Source organism: Lepisosteus platostomus, chromosome 15 (assembly GCF_059453375.1).
Source record: "Lepisosteus platostomus isolate fLepPlt1 chromosome 15, fLepPlt1.hap1, whole genome shotgun sequence".
In the NCBI taxonomy this organism is placed as follows: Eukaryota; Metazoa; Chordata; class Actinopteri; order Semionotiformes; family Lepisosteidae; genus Lepisosteus; species Lepisosteus platostomus.
The window spans coordinates 19,798,641-19,817,360 of record NC_142625.1 but is presented as its reverse complement, the minus strand read 5'-3'; the positions used below and the strand labels follow the sequence as shown (position 1 = coordinate 19,817,360).

General features: G+C 36.4%; 1 protein-coding gene across 1 annotated transcript in view; it reads left to right on the top strand.

Moving 5' to 3' along the window:
- Positions 1-18,720, top strand: part of cdh4 (cadherin 4, type 1, R-cadherin (retinal)) — a 382,227-nt gene that overhangs the window by 149,323 nt on the left and 214,184 nt on the right. Inside the window, exon 3 of the mRNA XM_088608237.1 lies at positions 17,578-17,601. Within this exon, the coding sequence (XP_088464363.1) occupies positions 17,578-17,601 (24 nt within the window). The remainder of the gene's footprint in view (positions 1-17,577; positions 17,602-18,720) is intronic.

The window sequence follows — 18,720 nt, the reverse complement described above, 5'->3', positions numbered from 1 at the left end:
TGCATAATGTGAATTGGGATACAAAGTTCTTTCGGATTACGTTGAATATTTGGTCTTATCGATGCAATGAAACTTTTGGGGAACATTTACTGTATAACATAAATACATTCTTCTGTAACATGGTAAAGGACAATAAAGTTTTACAAATTCTAGCCTTCAATTCACACTTCTCAGGGCACATGAATACATACAGTATACAGGTATAAATGAATAACCAATCCTCCTGTGTATATATACCACTGCAACACACATATTATATGTTCATTACAAAGTGTTTTAATGTACAGCATGTTAAATGAGATGACAACTGCATTGTACCCTTTGTATTAGATTCATTGCTATCAGTGGTGGTGTATTCAAAATTTTCACAACAAAGGGTGATTTATATTTAAAATGCTAATTCAATTACGACACAAAACTCACAAAACACAAGTGGAAACATACAGTATAGAGGTGTGTTAAAAACCATGGATAGGAAGAACTTCTTTACATGAATTGTCACAGGAGCACAGAACAAGCTATGCAGCTACAGTATACTGTCAAAGCCAATACCATTTTTTTTTCAAGGAGTGGCTGGATGAAATCCTTGGATCAATGAGCTGCTAACTGGCAAGAGGGGACAAATGCCTTCCTCTTGTTTTTAGCCTACTGTATGTCCTAAAATAAAGACACACTGTACAAATGCCCAAACCAATTTGAATATTGAGCCTCACATGCTCTTTAAAGTGCAAATTTTAGGTTTTTATTTCATCACAGATGTCTTGTAAATTGAGTACTATCATTACTGTTGCTTTAAATACTATTTTTATAAAAACATGCAGACATTGTCTACTCTTTAATTTGTCTTTGTTAAGACAGAATGCAACAGGCTTTTTGTAGCCTCTGTCTTTTAATAAACCAATAGAACTACATTTGTTATTCAATAAAATATTTTTAAACTGGCACTTTGTGACAATCGTGAAACTGTTACTTTACATAATTAACTTTACCTAGAGAAAATTTGTTAAATTAAGGAAACTACTTTATGGCAGAAATGAAGTGAGTCATGGTTTATAAATATACATCTCATTGGATAGTGCTTCAGCTCTCAAAAACTCAGAAAGTACAGCACAAGGGAACATCAAGTCTAGACTTGGTTTTCTTTCTCACAAAAAATGCTTTGCACATGACTCTAGAATAGTTGGCTAAATCTCTCTTCCTGGAGGGCTTAATGTCTTCTGGATATTGTTCCAACCTGAGTGGTCAATTAAACAGCATAGCACATTATCTTCATTCATACATATAAATAGTAATTTGCCTAAAAGTGTTTTACAGTTGATTCCTTAAAACACTTCAGTTGCATTTTACATTAAAGGTGCAGTTTCCACTAAACTACCTCAGAGCCTGGTTAGAAGTATTGCAATTATGCCATTAATTAAACAAACTATGTTAATGAGAGCTGAGATAGAACCAACTCAGCTCTCATTTCCATAGTTCTTTAAATGGGACATTTTTGATTGGAAAAAAACATAATGTCTTCATAATTTATTGCAGTTCTCTTTCCTATTCTACATTTTAAGATGTGCTGTACAGTTATCAGGATTAACTTCCCAGGAGTAACTGCCCATTTTGGACACAGATCACTTCAATTTGATGCAGCAAATGACTGGAATGGGAGTCTGCAGAGTGAGCCGAAACTTTTTGACCTTTTATCAAAAGGCATTTTCAATTGCATGATTAAATCATTCTTCTTCACCCTTAAAATCCCAAATTCTTTTATGTGATATACATTTCATTATTCTTTTCAGTCTCTCTTTTAACAGCTTTGTCTGCTGTGCTACAATGGTTAAATCTTTTTGCCTGGGTCATCACAGTCCATGAATGTTTGTTGTTTACTGCCCTATGTATTTACTGAACACCTGGAAAACACATTTGTTGTGCTCATTTCCTTACGAAAAGATACTTATAATGGAAATAGGTGACCTGCAACAACCTTATATAAGAATATTTTTTGAAACATTACCAGCCTTCCTTCAAAATTGAAATTAGATGTTGTAAAGTAATATATGATTTTTGTTTAAAGATTTCATCTCTTCTAAAGGCAGCACAATTCCAACTGTCAGCAGTTACCTAGCATGTAATGTCTTTTTATAATAATTAATAATTAATCAAAATAATCATAAAGCATTGCAGCAAATGTTTTCCTTTTGTTATTAGTAGACTACTCATTGTCAGACAAATGACTTGAGCATAGTGAACACATTCAATTCTAATTAAAGCAGGCTGTTCCTTGAAATTAGTTGAAGAGATTGCATTTTAAACAATTTTGTGTATGAATAATAATTGCTTTAGTATCTACCTTGGACTGCATTTTGATTTATGCCTCTTTTTATTACACATTTGTTTTACGTGATCTGCAACAAAGAATTTTAAATATTGTGATTTTAGTACTATGAATCATAGCATAATGGGGCCCTGGGCTCAACTCCTGAGGTGCTACAGTATCTGCATGGAGTTTGTATTTTCTCCCCATGTTCATGTGGGTTTGCTCAAGGTGCTCCAGTTTCCTCCCACAGGCCAAAGACATGCCGGTACTGTAGGTTAATTGGCTTCTGGGACAATTGGCGCTGGGGTGAGTGTGCGCATGTCTGTGTGTGCCCTGAGATGGACTGGGGTCATGTGCAGGTGGTGTCCTGCCTTGCGCTCTTTGCTTTCCAGGATAAGTGCTGGCTCTCCTGCTACCCTGAATTGGAGGTTGCAGTTTGTAAATGGATGGATGGATGAGTCATAGCATGAAAGTTCTCATTTGCCTTACGCGTGACGGCATCTGTGTCTAAACAAGAGGAATGCTGCAATTTTAGGAACTTCATAAAGCACAAAAATTGAAGCTGTACATCCAGGTGGCGTGTGGTGAAATTGTATTTAAAGCATTGGTTTGCTGGCATCTTAGTGCTGCAGCCTATAGTGATCTCTTTTCTAATCCAGTCTCTGAAAAGCCATGCTGTTTTTTTTTTGCAATGTAGTCTTTGAGTTTACCAGATCAATGTATAACGTAATACTGCCGGCAACAATCTTAGGACTCCATTTTATGCTAAAAGTCTGCTTAGGTCAGTTTGAAACTTTCTCCTTTAAGTGTAATCAAAGGTAGACGTTTTTGAGTAGATAGTAAAACCTAAAAGGTGGAATCATTTAGTACTTTCTGAGAGAAAGTATTTTTGATATTTTATGAAAAAAGAAACCTTGACCTTTCTTCCAGGTGTGCAAGAAAAGCTTCTTTGTCAGAAATAAAAGGGCAAATCTGAAAACTTACACTCTTACTGCAGTACCTCATTTTAAAGCTACCATTCTTGTAATGGAAGTACAGTACAAGGCCTCAAAGTTACTACAACTAAGTTGTACTATATAATAAATACAGCATGCAATAAATATTAGATATCCCTTGTTACAGGGGGATTGCAGTGGTGCAGGGGAGGGCCTGGAATGAATAAATTAGATTAATACTGTGGATTGCAATGATTAATTTATGGGTAAATGAATTCATTAGAATCACACTAAGGTGAATAAAAATGTTTGGATCATTTTCTGCAGAACTGAAACCAAGGTCTTTTAAATTAAGAAAGGGAAATGTGCTGTGGGAACTTGCCAAAAAAGCAGAAATTCACAAAATTATTGTATAGATGCTTCCTTTTTTCTTTCTATATATAGAGGCATACTGCACATTACAACACAAGATCAGCAGTGATATTTGAGAGCAGCAGCACAAAACCTCAAATCAGCAAAATGTTATCTCATGGGGGAGGACAGATTTCAGCTACTTTTGGTACTGTCCAGTGGAACGACAATTACATTTTGTTTTGTATGTCATCTATAGAATATCAGAAGGAATCATTCAGTAAAAACAAATCAAAGAATACCCTTAAGCAAACCACAAAGATCTTTCAATGCACTACCCATCTGCTAGCTCCATTTTCACCTTCTGATGTTTAATGTAATGTGATCCTGATAGGGACTGGCTGTCTGGAATCTAATTTTCTCATTTAATCTGAAAATGTCTTCAAAATAATATATATGCTGTAGATGGGGTGCTGCTGTGAAGCTCAGAGAACCAATTCTCAGTTGTGTATGCGGTGCCCCTCTAAGACATCATGAAGATGGTATAAATGTCTTTAGAGTGGGCAGTCATATAAGACCTAAGAAATACAAATCTCTTTACAAAAAAATAGTTTCCTGTCGTATTTGTTATGTATGTACATGCATACAGACCTCACCTGAACTCTGCAAAACAGACATTACCAGGTGGAGCTGAAGGAACACGAGCAACGATTCTTGGCAATCTGTTATACTTGGATTAAAAAACAAGTTTATGACTGGTAATGACTGGAGCTCCAGAGGAATGCCTTCATAACCTTGCACATTGCATGATGTGTATCCAGTCAAATATATGGGACTTTGGCACTTAGAGTTGTGGCTGACCCCAGACACAGCTCATGGGTTTGCAACCATGGTGACCCTGGACTCTCCATTCCCTGAGGTAAGGGAGTGAAAATGGCAACATATCACATACTAATGAACCGGAGCCCATTGAAGCCATGCATGGATAATGCAGGTCAGACTCTCTCACCTTCCCAGTGTATGCTTACCGCATGAAAAAGGAAGAATTGTTATCAGTTTTCTTCTTTTTGTTTCCACAAAAAGGGAAATATTTGACCAAAATATCTCAAGATAGAGAAAAAAAATAATAAGCTAATTGATGCACTTGGAAAATTCAGGGAATAAAATAAGTAGGAAGAAAAGATATTAAGTTTGTTTTATAAGAAAAAAGGAAATGGGTTAGGTAGCTTTTCTGGAGTAAAGGTGTAGTTTGAAAGTGGCAGCAGTCTGTAATGAACACAACGAGTTCATGTTATACAAGTTTTGTCTCTTGAGCAGGTTTTGTAGGTATTAGCAGAGTAATCCGGATATGTACTTTGACTTTCAGTCTGTTGAAGTTATCGTTACACTGACATGGGACAGTTGTTTCTGTAGATTAGCAGACATTTACCAGTAAATGAAATTAATCGCATGTAAGGGAGTATCCCCTCATCATGTTTGCCGAGGCTATGGCTGGACTTCAAAGCAGCTCGTTGACAGACGCTGCATTAGAAACGGGCTGCTGAGCTCTCCGTGTTTTGGCAGGAGTTTCTGGCAGAGTCCCTGCCCTGGGACGAGCTACAGCTGTAACACACAAATATAGTGACTCTAGCACTGAGATAGTCTGCAGCTTGGAGCTATAACTTTAGCTAGAAGCACTGCAATCTTTCCCTGGTTCTTAGGCTATCTTTTACATCCACAAATAATACATAAAAGTAATTTTAACATGTCAAAATCACTTTGCCATGTTGGAATAAGATGACATATTAAGAAGGTTCATTTTATCTTAGAATTCTCAAATTATAATCCCCAGTTGCTTGAATAATTCATATATGATTATTTGAAAAAAAACTTTGCTTTAGGAAAAACTGAGAAGGCATGAACATGTGAAATTACTATTTACTAAAACCCCCGGGTAGTAAATTATGTTTTTGAATTGACTGTAACAAAGCCACAGATTAAAAAATCATAGATAAAGACATACATTTTCTTATTTGATTCTAGTTTGCTAGTATGTTTTCCTTTTTTTCTGATGAAAATTTAAATTGTCAGTTATCAACATTGAGACTGAAATATTGATTTGTTTGAAACCAGCATAACTTTGTAAACCAGTACTTTGAAATCACACATTTCTGCTTTATATTCAGTGATTCGTGTGTTATTTCCTTCTTTCTGTTTTATCTGTGTTTTGTAAAGGGATACTTAATCAGCTTTATATTGCATTGTTAAAAGGGGGCCAGATAGTCACAGTGTGATGATCTCATCTGATATGCAGTATGTTAAGAATGCTGCTGCAAGACCTTTTAATAGTGGCTCATCTCCAATTTAGTATTCAAAATATCATATTTCTCCGGGGTGCTCTTATTATTATGTTTTTGTCTCTGTGTGTAGCTAATGCATAACAAACTAGAACACGAAAGTAATTTTTGTATGTTGGCATTTCTCACTGTTTTCTTTGATGACAGGAAAGGGAGAAGAGTATTGGGTTTTAGGTATACTCACAACCAAATGCAATTCCTGCTTTAGAGGTCCCCTATGACCTTTTCTTTATTACACATTTATGAGATTTGTATCATTCACATCCTTGCCATAAAATGGCCTACATCTTGCTTAAAGCGATTTTGTGTTTACAGTTTGCTTGTGAATTAAACCATGAAATAGAAGAGGGTCTCTATTTTTGTCTTGATGTCATAAAGAAATGAAGTCTGAAATATAATTCCTGCATGCATTTGAAGAGATAATTGTCATTAATTAGAATTCCTTGTGTAAGCCTGCTCTAATGCTTCCCAACAGCAGTCCATAGCTGCTAGTATATGCTGCCTACCTGGGCACGCAGGTTAACATACATGTAAATGGTGGAGAGCCAGCTACAAAACGGGCTAGTTTAGCTCAGAGCTGCATTACAGTGGCTATAGGAACTACACTTCCCATACCTGTAAACCCACTGGACAACCTCCTAAAGTGCATTTATGTTATGAGTCCCTAAGCTGCTTGTGAATGGTGACATCCTGCAGGTCCACTGGCTTCACTGGTGGTGCACTGTTGTGATAGGTGTACACTATAAATGAACTAACATGGGATCCTTTATTTGCTAAAAAATAAGAAAATGCCATGGGAGGGTTTCCAAACGATCTCTCAGAATGGCACAGGACACGACTACTACAGCTGGTAGCAGGAAACTAACTTCCAGCCTTGTACAAGTTACACTCTCCAGTGTTGAAAACCTTCACGTAAGTACGCTATAACACCCTAAAACACAACCTTATATAATTTATAACTTTTCAATTATGCTTCACTTATCTTTACTTAAAACAAACATTATCCACCAGACAACTTATCACATTTAACCAACGGAGTTCAGTTTTTATATCTGACCCTTCACCACTACCCATATACAGTACGCTTTCTATAGTACATTTGCAACACATTTGAACACTTAAACCTTCACCAGCGAAGCCTTGCTCAACATAAAACTACTCACATTCCTGCACCCTGTTACGCCAGGTTTACTTGTCTTACCTAGTGAATGAGGAAATACCACAGGAGGATTTCCAGACATTTTCTCAGGATGTCACAGGACATGAGTACTTACTACCAGCCTGCATGAAGACCCTACACTTACTGTAATTCCTGTGCCACCTCCTAGTCACCTGGTTACACTTGCATTTGAATTGATCAGATGGAGAAGTATGAAATTACTTAAATTTAATTGAATTAAAGGGGGAGCATTAGGCCCAGAATGGAATTTAGCTAGGGCACTAGATTAAATCCCCTACTTTTGAGAAAGGGGTGAACAGATTTTTAATGACCTAGGTGGGAGATTCTTGGTTTGATGTCTCATTTGAGTGACAATCCCACCAGTATTTGTGGCCTCTGACTGAAGCCTAATTCTTCATGCCATGGTAATAATTTGCCAATTAAGCTATGATAGGGGAGATTTTTAATAATAATATTAAGATAACAGTCCTGCAACATCCTTCCATTGAAGTGCAGCATTCAACTCAGTGATGTGCAGCAATCATTATGCACCAGCAGTTCTGACACTCAAGTGAGAATTTGCTTCACCAATTGTATCATGAAAGGTTCTTTAGGGAGGCCAGATTGTACAGTACATGCCCTGAGTGAAATGTATCCAGGACACCAGGCTTAACACCGTTATTCCTATGAATAAATAGAGCATCCATCATCTTTAATATGAAATGTTGTACCTGTTTCTGTGTTTACCAAGAGAATAGAATGTAAAAATCATCAGCACCACATAGCCCTTCTGTAAAAATCATCAGCATTTAGCTCCTGTGTAGGTGCAAGGATCTGTACATGGGAAAATCATACATTTTCCTTTAATCTCCATGTTACATAAAATATTTGTGGGCATACACTTCACAGAAGAAACTGTCTATATACACAAACCACCACTCTCATTTTTGTTTTCTAAGTGCTATTTGTTGCTGTAGTAGGGGAGATTTCTAAAACTCTTGGGTAATGAAATGACCTCAGCACATGCACGATTTATAGAACATATGTCAAATTTTTGATAGGTATGGCTATGAAATTTTAGTTTGAAAACTCCAATGATTAGGAGAAGCAGTATAAACTCAATAACAGAGGCAATCTGAAATACAAGTCAGTCTTTAATCTTATAGAAAGATCCTCATGAATTAATCATGTATAGTATATTATTCCTTCATGATTATGCGCTGTGATCAGTTCATTATGCAATTGATCTGAGGGATATACAGTATTTACAAGATGGTGCCACCTCCCTTCATTCATATTAAATTCTGTTGGCTTAAGCCATACTGTAAAACTTTGTCTGTACTTCAGCTGTCAGACTTAATCTCTGTCCATGTCCCTGGGTGCTTGCTAATTCCTTTCCACCTGGTGGTGTGGTGTGAGAAAGTGAGGCCCTGATGTCTGAATCCACTTCATGAGCTCCACTGCTTCATCTGTGCACAGACTAGAGAATGCCTCATCAGCACTCCCAAACTTGGGACACCTGGCCTCACCTTCACTTGGTGCCTCTATTTAATTAGGCATTTTTTATTTTTTTAAAGAAGTAAAATGAGGTCTTTTTTTACAGCAGCTATGGCAAAATTAATAAATGGAAGAGAGTCTAGTGCACCACTTCACAAGAGCTTCGGAAATGGTCAAATCCGCTGCCACGTCACATTTGAAAATGATTAGATATTTCCCCTTTTGTCATCTTTTACAAGGTGCAGGGTGGAGTGTGCGAGTACACACAGCAAGACTTAAAATAATGGTCTCATGCATTTAAAATCAAGAAGCAAAAAAAGTAAGAGTACATAACGTTTTTTTTTAGAATAAAACCACTCGCATCTGAGAACGATTGGTTTTTATTTAATTTAGTTCTAAAAACTATCACACAAAAAAAATTGGAAGTTGTACAAACTAGTCTCCTGCTGTAATGATTTCTTTATTCTTAGAAATTTCTTCTTTATTCCCCTTCCCCTGATAACTTACTGTAAAATGCTGTGAGGATTAAACATAATTTGTTCTACCTGTTTGTTGAATAACACTAAACTTGATATTCCTGCATTAACCTTGTTGTGCTATGTAGAACTGAAATGTAATAATAAACACTTACATAATGTTATTTATTGCCATTCTTGTCCAGGGGCAGTATTGTAATGAACCAAGTATCAGCTAGTTTCTTATTGTAGCCTAAAGGAAATCATGCCATGAAGCAGACAACAAAGAAGATGTTATTCCATTGGTGTATTGATACTGATTAAAGTGGACAGCAGCTCTACACATGGGAGCAGAACAAAGTAGGGGAGTGTGTATAATTTACAGTAGGTACTGTGGTACCAGTCGGAGTTGCGCAGTGTCATTGGACCTTGAATTAGGCAGATTTTGGGGAAACAGACAAATAGGCAGAAATATGGTGAACTTTATTTCCGATTCTCAACCACTGGAGAAAACCAAATTAACAAACATAGTTTAAATTTTGGTCTGGTCCCTTTTTATAAGCTGCATGCCGCAGACTCACAACATACTGTAACCTTATTCCAAATGGCAAATTGAAGCCTAAGTCTGAAATCCAAAATGATTTACCTGTTCTCACTTGCTCTCTGATCGGTCTTCAGCTCCCAGTGTCTGTCTGCCATGCCAAGGATCTGCTCCATGTGGCAGGCAGCAGATACTGTATGGAGCTGTGTCTCTCTATGTCTGATCTACTGGAAGGAGGAGCGCTCATTCAGACACCAGAAGCAATTTGTGAGGGCTAAAGCCTTAATAAGCCGTATCAATGTACAGAAGAGTCTCTCTCTGGACTCTGGTAGACGGTAACACTATGTATCTTATATTTACAATAGTGCTGTCTTGTAAGGCTTGTATTGTATCATTGTGAGTTAGTCTCAAGAAGACAACGTACTGTACTGTAACGCAAAGTAAATTCTTTAAGCCCACAATGACAGGACTCAGCAATGGCATTGTAACTTAGTCTTAGCGCGATGTAATTTACAGTAACACCTCAGTATTGTAGTTACAGTAGGTAGTTTGAAGTCTCCACGAATAGCGATTTTGTGAAGACTTAACACCTTATAGGGAAAATATGACAACATACAGTATTTATGTTTATTCAGAATGTCACTTTTTCCTTGAATTGATGGGCTTATAAGGCAACAATGGGTTTTTGCTGCTTGGGAAATAAGCATTTCTATTACATATTTATATATAAGTAATTTTGTTATAACTTAACTATTTCTGAAAGTGTTATTATTAATTGGTGTATTTAAAAAAAAAATGCTGTATACTTAAAACAAACTTTGTTTCCCACTGTAATTCAAATAATTGCCTGTGTAAAAAAATAAAATTAGATTACTGTATGATATTATAGCTTACTCTATATCTCTTGCTTTTATTACTTGTATAAATGCAGCGCCACTGTACTGAAATCAAGTTTATTACAGCACAGTAATAAAAAAACAAGAAAGTAAATTAATTAAGTGTACTCACTCACTTCGCACTCAACCAACTCATTCTCCTGTCATTTGTCTATTTGTTTTCTTCTTCTAATTTCTTTTGTTATCCTTTTCCATGAGGCACACACGAACTGAGACTGAGAACTTTGGGGACCAGGGGGATTGCATTTGTTACAGTATTTTTATTTCACAACACTACACTGATATAAAGGTATTACTCTCATAACTAGTTTACACATCTTGTACATTTAAAACATTCCTGGCAGAAACATGTTAACTCTTTGTTAACCCAGCTGTGCCTTTACTACAGAGACGGATGCAGGTCAGATGGAGTAGATCTGTGAGATGAAGATGCACAAATGGGTGCCTGCATTTATACTTCTATCACGCAGCCCATTGGCGATTTTAGTCCAAGAAAGTCGATGAAGAGATCACTAATAGTATTGCACAATAAGAAACTCGGGAATGAAGGACTCTTGAATATTTAGATTGTATTTGGTGAATTAGTTAAAGCAGTGGTGAATGGTCCTGGTCCTGGAGGGTGGTGTGTCTAAAGGTCTCTTTAAACCAGCTGGAAGAAGTGGTTGAATTGGTCCCATTAATCCATTGTCCAATGTTCATCCCTGTGTCAATGATTGAAAATGCAGGGATCTTTTTAATGGAACTTACTTCTACCTTGATGGCATGCTATGGAATCCAGATTCTTAGAGTATGACATTAACATACAATACTATACATCATGTATGTTTACCTCCTCTATAGCAATCAATTACACTTTAGGATATTCACAGTAAAAGGAGAGCATGTATTCCTGAAAGTTCTAATCATCTTATTTCAACCATGGAGAAGGATTACACGAGTTTACATAAGTGATGCTGACTTGAATGTTTGTATTGACATATTTTACATAAAAAGTAGGGCCCAAGGGCTTTTGAGAGGGCACATAGCAGAAAAAGCACTTAAGTATTCATTGAGAATTAGTATTAAAAACCAATAAAGCCGCCACAGATATGGAAGGAAATCAGAAATCAATGACAGAAAATCCATATACATCCTAACGGCAACATATTTATGTTTATTCAGACTGTCAAGTCATTTTTTCTTGTATTGATGGGCTTATAAGGCAAAATGCTACTTTGTCTTTGTCATCAATCATTGTCAGATGTAACTGAAGAGATTTATATTTTTTTCACCTTTTATGCTTTACTTTGCAGTAAAAAAATAATAATAACTTTTCTGTTATGAAACCTTTTTCTATAATAAAGAAATGATTGAATTTTAACATGGCTGTTTTGTGATTATAGCCCAGATACTTGCAGAGCAAATGTTTCAGTATTTTAGTAATTAATAAGATATCTAGTTTCTAAGTGGGCTAGATAGGCCTAATGGCTTCCTCTTATTTGTAAACTTTCTTATGTTCTTATGAGATTAACAACACGGGCCAAGATGATAACACATTGTGTTTCAAAACTACGAGTGTAATACAATGAGTCAAGTAGGATTATAATGAAGGTATTTATGGTAGGATCAGTCCTACCTGGAGAAGCATATCAGGAAGAGAGTGCAAAGTCTAATTTCTGTTGCTGGATTAGAAACTGTGCTTCCAGAGCTGCAAGAGGAATGGCACAGTATTACCACATAGGGTGTTCCTTATAGGTTTAGCCTATATATTTGGCCTTTTATATGGCCAATAAGGCCATTAAAAACATTGCGCACAATTGTCTTTTATTTTATATTTGTCCCAGTATTTTGGTAGCGTTTATTTATATACTTCTGCTCTACTTCTTTAAACAAACTTTTCTGACCAACACACATTTTTATTAATAATTACCCAAGCTGATTGGAATCTCTTGTGACTTTGTCTACTGTGCCCCACAGGACAGTATACATTCCAGAATGACTCATCCTTTGACATTCCACAGCTCCACAGTGCTTCACAGGAGAGTCAATGCCTATTGTAGGAGCCATACTGTACACTGACTTTGGTGCAAGAATGAAGGCACCTCTAAGGCTGCAGGAGGAATTATTTTGCCAAAAGCAAAGAGAACCCTACACAATTAATACTTAACATATGCCAGCAGCACTTTTCCAATTGTTTATACACTTTAACAAAACACTAGTATTAAATACTTTATAACATAAAGAAAAATCAAAGTAGGATCCATCATTTACTTTATCATTTTTCCAAAAATACAATTTATAGATAATTGCATTTGTCCTGTTTTAAATCTCTATTGTGTATGCCCAGAACCAACCAAAATTTATTGAACTAAGAATATTTTTGCACTGAATGCATTTGAAAGCCATTAACATCTTTTTCAGCAGATGCTAAATTATTAAAAATGTGTAATTGTTCAGAATGCATTTCTTCATCAATCATATGTGAATGTTTTTCAAACCTGCTAAAGCGTTTTTTATATTTCTGCTGACATTTCACAGAACTTAATAAGTTCCTTATTTCTGCTCTATTCCTATAATTATATCAAAAGCATTTGGTGTTATTCTTAGATCAAATTTGAACTCTAAAAATGTCACAACATTATTCCAGAAAATGCATAAGCACTGTAAATGCCTGTAAAATAGAAGACATTTGGAAAAGTCCCTTACATGGGGAAAATATCTTTACTGTTATACAGTATATTGTGTAGTATGGTGACAGAACTTCAGTATGGCCTATTTTTTTGGAGGGTTCAGAATCCATTGTGCATATACTGTAGTAGGTCTTTATATACTATATACAGTATACAGTATGAGGATCAGAAATTCTCAAATTATCTATATTATATATAATAGTCTAAATTATAAATGTCAGTAATGAAATTAAAAAGTGCTTACATTTATTGTGCTTTAAATCAAAAAGTATCCTATAGCACAGCACAGGGTACCCTCCCCATCCACCTGTGTAGTGCAGCATGCACCAAAGTGACATACAGCACAGCCAATATTTTTAAATTGTGAACTTTAGGAAGGGTAGTAGGGTAACAGTATTTACACCGTTACTCTTTCAAAAAGTGCCTTGGGTGCTTTAAAGACCAATGTTTCAGAATCTTGATTTAATATCTTAACCAAGGCATGGCATCTCCTGCTGTAGAGTGTCCCTGCAACCATATTGGAACACGGCTTGGAAATTCTGGTGGAGAAATAAGAATAGACCCTACTGGTCTACCAACACTGCATGGACCAGAAACTTAGTTTTCCTTCAACTTAGAGGTCCCAGTATTGACCAGGCCCACCCTTACTTAGCTCCTAAGATCAGTCTACAAGTTAATGCTGCTGCTAGCTTGTAGCCTGATCATGGTCTGGCTGCTGTCCTCCAGTAGTCCTCGCTAAGAACAGATCTTCTTCTTCTTCTTCGCATTTTTCCCACTTATTTGGGGTCTGCTTGTTTGCACCGATTTTTCCACTTCGTACGGCCTGCGGCGTCTCGGCAGGTGACTTTTGCGAGGCGCATGTCGTCTTTCAGCCGGTCCAGCCGGCGCATAAATGGTCGTTCACGGGGCCAGCGGCCTTCCACATTCATTTCGAGGGCGGTCTTGTCCATTGCTGCGGAACACATGTCCATACCATCGCAGGCTTGATTCCCTCATTTTTTCAGTGATTGGGGCGACTTTGAGTGTTTTTCACACCTCTTCATTCATGACATGGCCTAGTCTTGTCAAGCCGAGGGTCCATCGCAGCATCTTCATTTCCATCGTATGGAGTGCCTGTTCATGTTTCTTTGTCGTTGGCCAGCATTCAGTTCCGTATAGGACAGATAAACATGGATATTTTATGCATGATCAAATATGATAGACTAACTCTAATTCTTTGATTTGCATACTATATTGATGTCCAGTACAAGGTATTATTCACTAGGATGTGAAGAATATATTGGTTATGTAATAGTTCCTGAAGGGGATATTTTTCAGAAATAATGAAATGTTTCAATGAATATACAGTAAGCAGTAGGTCATAAAGATTTCCTTAGGCACCTGCAGCAGCACAATTCTACTCAGGCCCTGAGAAGTGATGGGAAGCACCAGAACTCCTGGTTTGTAATAAAAAGGACAGGCTCCTGAGAGATGTGGAAAGGTAAAGAAGGTAAAGATTCCTAGAATGCCTGGAGATCCTACCACTACTGTCCTATAGGGCAACAGTAGGGGCTGCATCAGGCCATGGGCAGCAGTATGTATGTTAATGCAAAGCTTGGGAGAGGTCATGGAAATACCACAGAATCTCCGTAGCCCAAGAGTTACTGTATGTTTGCTCTCTTTTATTGGAGTTAGGCAGCCCTCTGATAGTAGCTGGAGCTGTGTATTTGCGTATGTTTTTTTTTTTCATTTCTCAAATCCTCTGTGCTAAATTCACAGGAGCTTCCCAGTGGAGAAGTAAACCATATATAGGAATAAGATTTTAATGATTAAAGAATGATCAGAGTGTTATTCTTTAAATTAGACCTAAACTCATACATTACCTGGGCATGTTTGCCTGACCTTCCCTTGTTTAGTGAAAAAAAAACACTTTATTAATATCTTGGCAGATGTGTGTTTTATTATCATGATAGAATTTTAGTGTGCCAAGCAGTGGAATGGTTACTTATAAAAATGCATCAAATATCTTTTATCTGAACAGGAAAAATGTGGTTCATCATTAAGGCATACTGTACTTTTGGATTATGTCTTGGGATGCATTTTAAAGATTGGTGAAGTTTTGACAGACAAAAGAAAGTTCAGTTCATTGTTTTATGTTAAAGTTTGTTAACTTCTGATGATTTGAGCATATACTGCTTGCTTTTAAGAATGTGCTACTGGGCATCTAGGCTGAAGTCTGTATAAATTATATACACAAGAAGAACCACATGTGAAAGTTTTTAATGGTCATGTTTACTTTGGTGTCCTCATAGCACTGGAAAAAAACAGAAGTTCCTAATGGAAAGCACTGCAGCAAAAAAAGAGTAATATACAAATAAAAAAATATAACACCAGTGTTTGTATTGATTTTTTTCTTTCTTTCTTGTAGTCCATAAAAGCAGAGTGTAGGGTTATTTGGACCCTCAGAAAAGAGTAGCTGAATCTAATTGAGATTCAGTGCACATTCGAGTCTCTGTAACCAGCATGTAGCTATTGTACTCTGCAAAATTGTTTGGTGTGCATAAACAGAAGTCTGGGAGCGTATTGGTGGAAGAGATTGAACTTTGTCAGGATCTGGGTTTCGGCTGTGTTTGCCGAAATGAGGGCAATAAATGCAAAATAGACCTGAAAATGGTTTCTCATAAAATTTCAGTGTCTCTCCTTTGGGGGCAGGGAGAGGGCATGGATTGCTTAAAGTGCTGTCTATAAAGCAAAGAGCCACAGATCCAGAGCCAGCCAGCTGTGTTGCTCAGATGAAAAATCAATTTTTATTGCAGCTACTTTAACAGGAAAGGCAAAATCATTATAACTGCAAAGACACGGAAATAGCCAAGTCTGTGTAATGACAAATGAAGTAATATTGCTGAAAACCCACCATAAGCACCTTGCAAAACAAAATCATAAGCCTTTTAAACCATGTCCCAATTACGAAAAGGGAATGTGATAAACAAGAGCTTGAATGACAGTGGAAAAAAAATTACTCCTATCAGTCAGACCAAACAGTACATCGTCTGTCCTCCCTACTGAAAACAAACCTATTTTCAATTGTGTATCTAACCATTCTGTCTGTAATTTTTTGGTCTGTGGAATATTCTTTTTTTTAGTTCCACTAAAAATAAGTTTTTAAACATCCCAAAAACTATCAAATGAATATATGAAAAAGTAAATGATTAATTGGTACTCTAAATGTAATAATTGTCTGAATATATTAAATGGGCAATTGGAGGTAAATGCCTTTTGTTTTTTATGACCTGGGTTTATCAGTACAGTAATAAGAAAACTGCTGTAACGAATTTATGTTTTGGAAACAAGTTATTTTTTACAAGATTGACTTTTGTGAGTGATTTTAAAGGAATTAAAGAACTGTAAGAAGTGGGCAGAGAAGAGAAGCTAGCAGGAGTGCTCACAACGAGTGATGAGGTTATAAAATGTTGGGCAGTTCTGACAAGACATTTTCAATTATGTGCGTATTTAGGTTTGCAGCAAATTTGTCAGTCAGAAGATTATACAATTCAGTCTCTAAGACTTGCTTCCCCTTGGCTAGTGATGGAAACAACAAGAAAGCAGGATTATTTTCTCCTCTCCACGATTTTATTTGGGGCAGGTTTTTAACAGATTTGGTCGCGGGTTATTCCGTTTTTATTCCAGTCCTATCTTTGGCACTGTTTAAATATTACTCTTAATAATAATTTGCATTGAACATGTAAGGGCTCAGATCACTGCAGGATGCCTCGTAGCTACTATCATTCCGTGTGTCATGTCTGCCCTTGTAAAGCTTTAAGAGTAGGTTAACTTTAGAGAAAATGCTACATTCACTCCAATGTCATGGCCTTAATGCAAGACATTTGCATGTTAGTTATGTACAGGTACTTCCATTGAGTTTTCATTGCTGAGCTAAGAAAATGATGGTTAAGATTTATGAAGAGTTTATATAGTACTGAGAGATGAGAACTACAGTACCTCTGATCTCCTAGCTTTTGCCATATTTTTTTAACTGTAAAAACATTTACTTAATACCATATGCTTTAAAAATCCACAGTAGTTGATTTGCTAAATAAAGATTAAAAATCTTACACATGAAAGAGCTCAGAGATGAGCGGGATTTATTTTCTTAAACAATATAAAGGATAAGCACCATGGATCCATAGCAATAAAGATTATTTTTCAATTGAGACATTTTTTGTGGAAGAAAAAAAAGAAAATTAGTCATATTAAGTATCATCTCCAAGGAGCAAAGTTTTCGTAAATGTTCCTTTCTCTGTTGAAAAATGCTGTGCAAACAAATTCTTACAGTATGAACAAACAAAAAAGCCAAATTAAAGTACTATTTAATTAAGATGACACTCTTTAAGTTGATATACTACACAAGTGTGTCTGATATTTATCTAATGTTTGTTACTTTTTACTCTTGATAGATACCACGGTGTCTTCAGGACGTGGTAAGTACATTTTTAGGTTTTTAAGTTTGTGTGTTTGTCTTGTCAAAATAAAAAAAAGTATTTGTGTGTCACTTATTAAATATTATGTACTTATTATCAGTGTTTTTTGTTTAGCATTAGATTATATAAGATACAGGAGGGTTTAAATCTGAAGGCCCAAAATTCTCTAGATATTTATATACTGTTCCCATGTGTACACTAGATAATGCAAGTGTCTTGTACCTAATGTTTTCCTGACTAGAATGAAAACAGTTAAACTAGAGTAACTTTCAGATTTCCTTCCAAGTCCACAAGGTCTTACCAATTTTAACTTTATTATTATTGTATTTGTTCAAAAGTGTCATTTACACTGAAGTGAAGTGCAATTTGACACTCTTCTAGTTTAAGTAAGATCTTACTTAGCTTACAGGGGTGGCTGCTTCACAAATGTGCATACCAGGTTTTATTGTGAGTTTGATAAGACAGTTGAAGATAAAAAGGCTCATTAAAGTCTAAAATGTCTGCATCTTCACGTCTTCACTTTGATTAATTATGTATCTTATGTGATTGCAGAACGCTTGTTAAGAGGCTAGACAATAGACAATCAAGTTGTAGTTTACATTGCTAAAATGTTGCCTTTCCTTTCAAAGCTGTTCCTTAGTTTGTAGAAAAGGGTGGGCTGATCTGTTTTTACCTTCCTGAAACAAAGCCTGGTACAAGATTTCTGTTTGTTTATTCACTGTTGTTACAGTAAGTAATTATCAAGCTACCCAGGTACAATAATTAGATATCTATGTACTTCATGTATTGGGTGTGGGAACAAAATGTCTCTCTATCAGCTGTTCAGAAAATCATTGGTGATGATAAAGCACCTCACTACTGCTGTCAGTATTGGAGACCAGTCTTTGCTGAAATGATGACAAGCAAAAATGATCGAAGAGCACTTCCACCACTCTGTCCCAGGGAAAGACGGATGTGTGGCGAGGCAGTCTTTTGATCAGTTGTAAAGGGAGAGTACGCCATATGCTTTTGAAAGCAGGGGACATAAATAAACAGCAACTTCGTGGACACAGTAAAGCTGCTTCATCAACACTAACAGCAACAGAAATGTAACAAATTTAATGGCCCATCTGTTTTGGA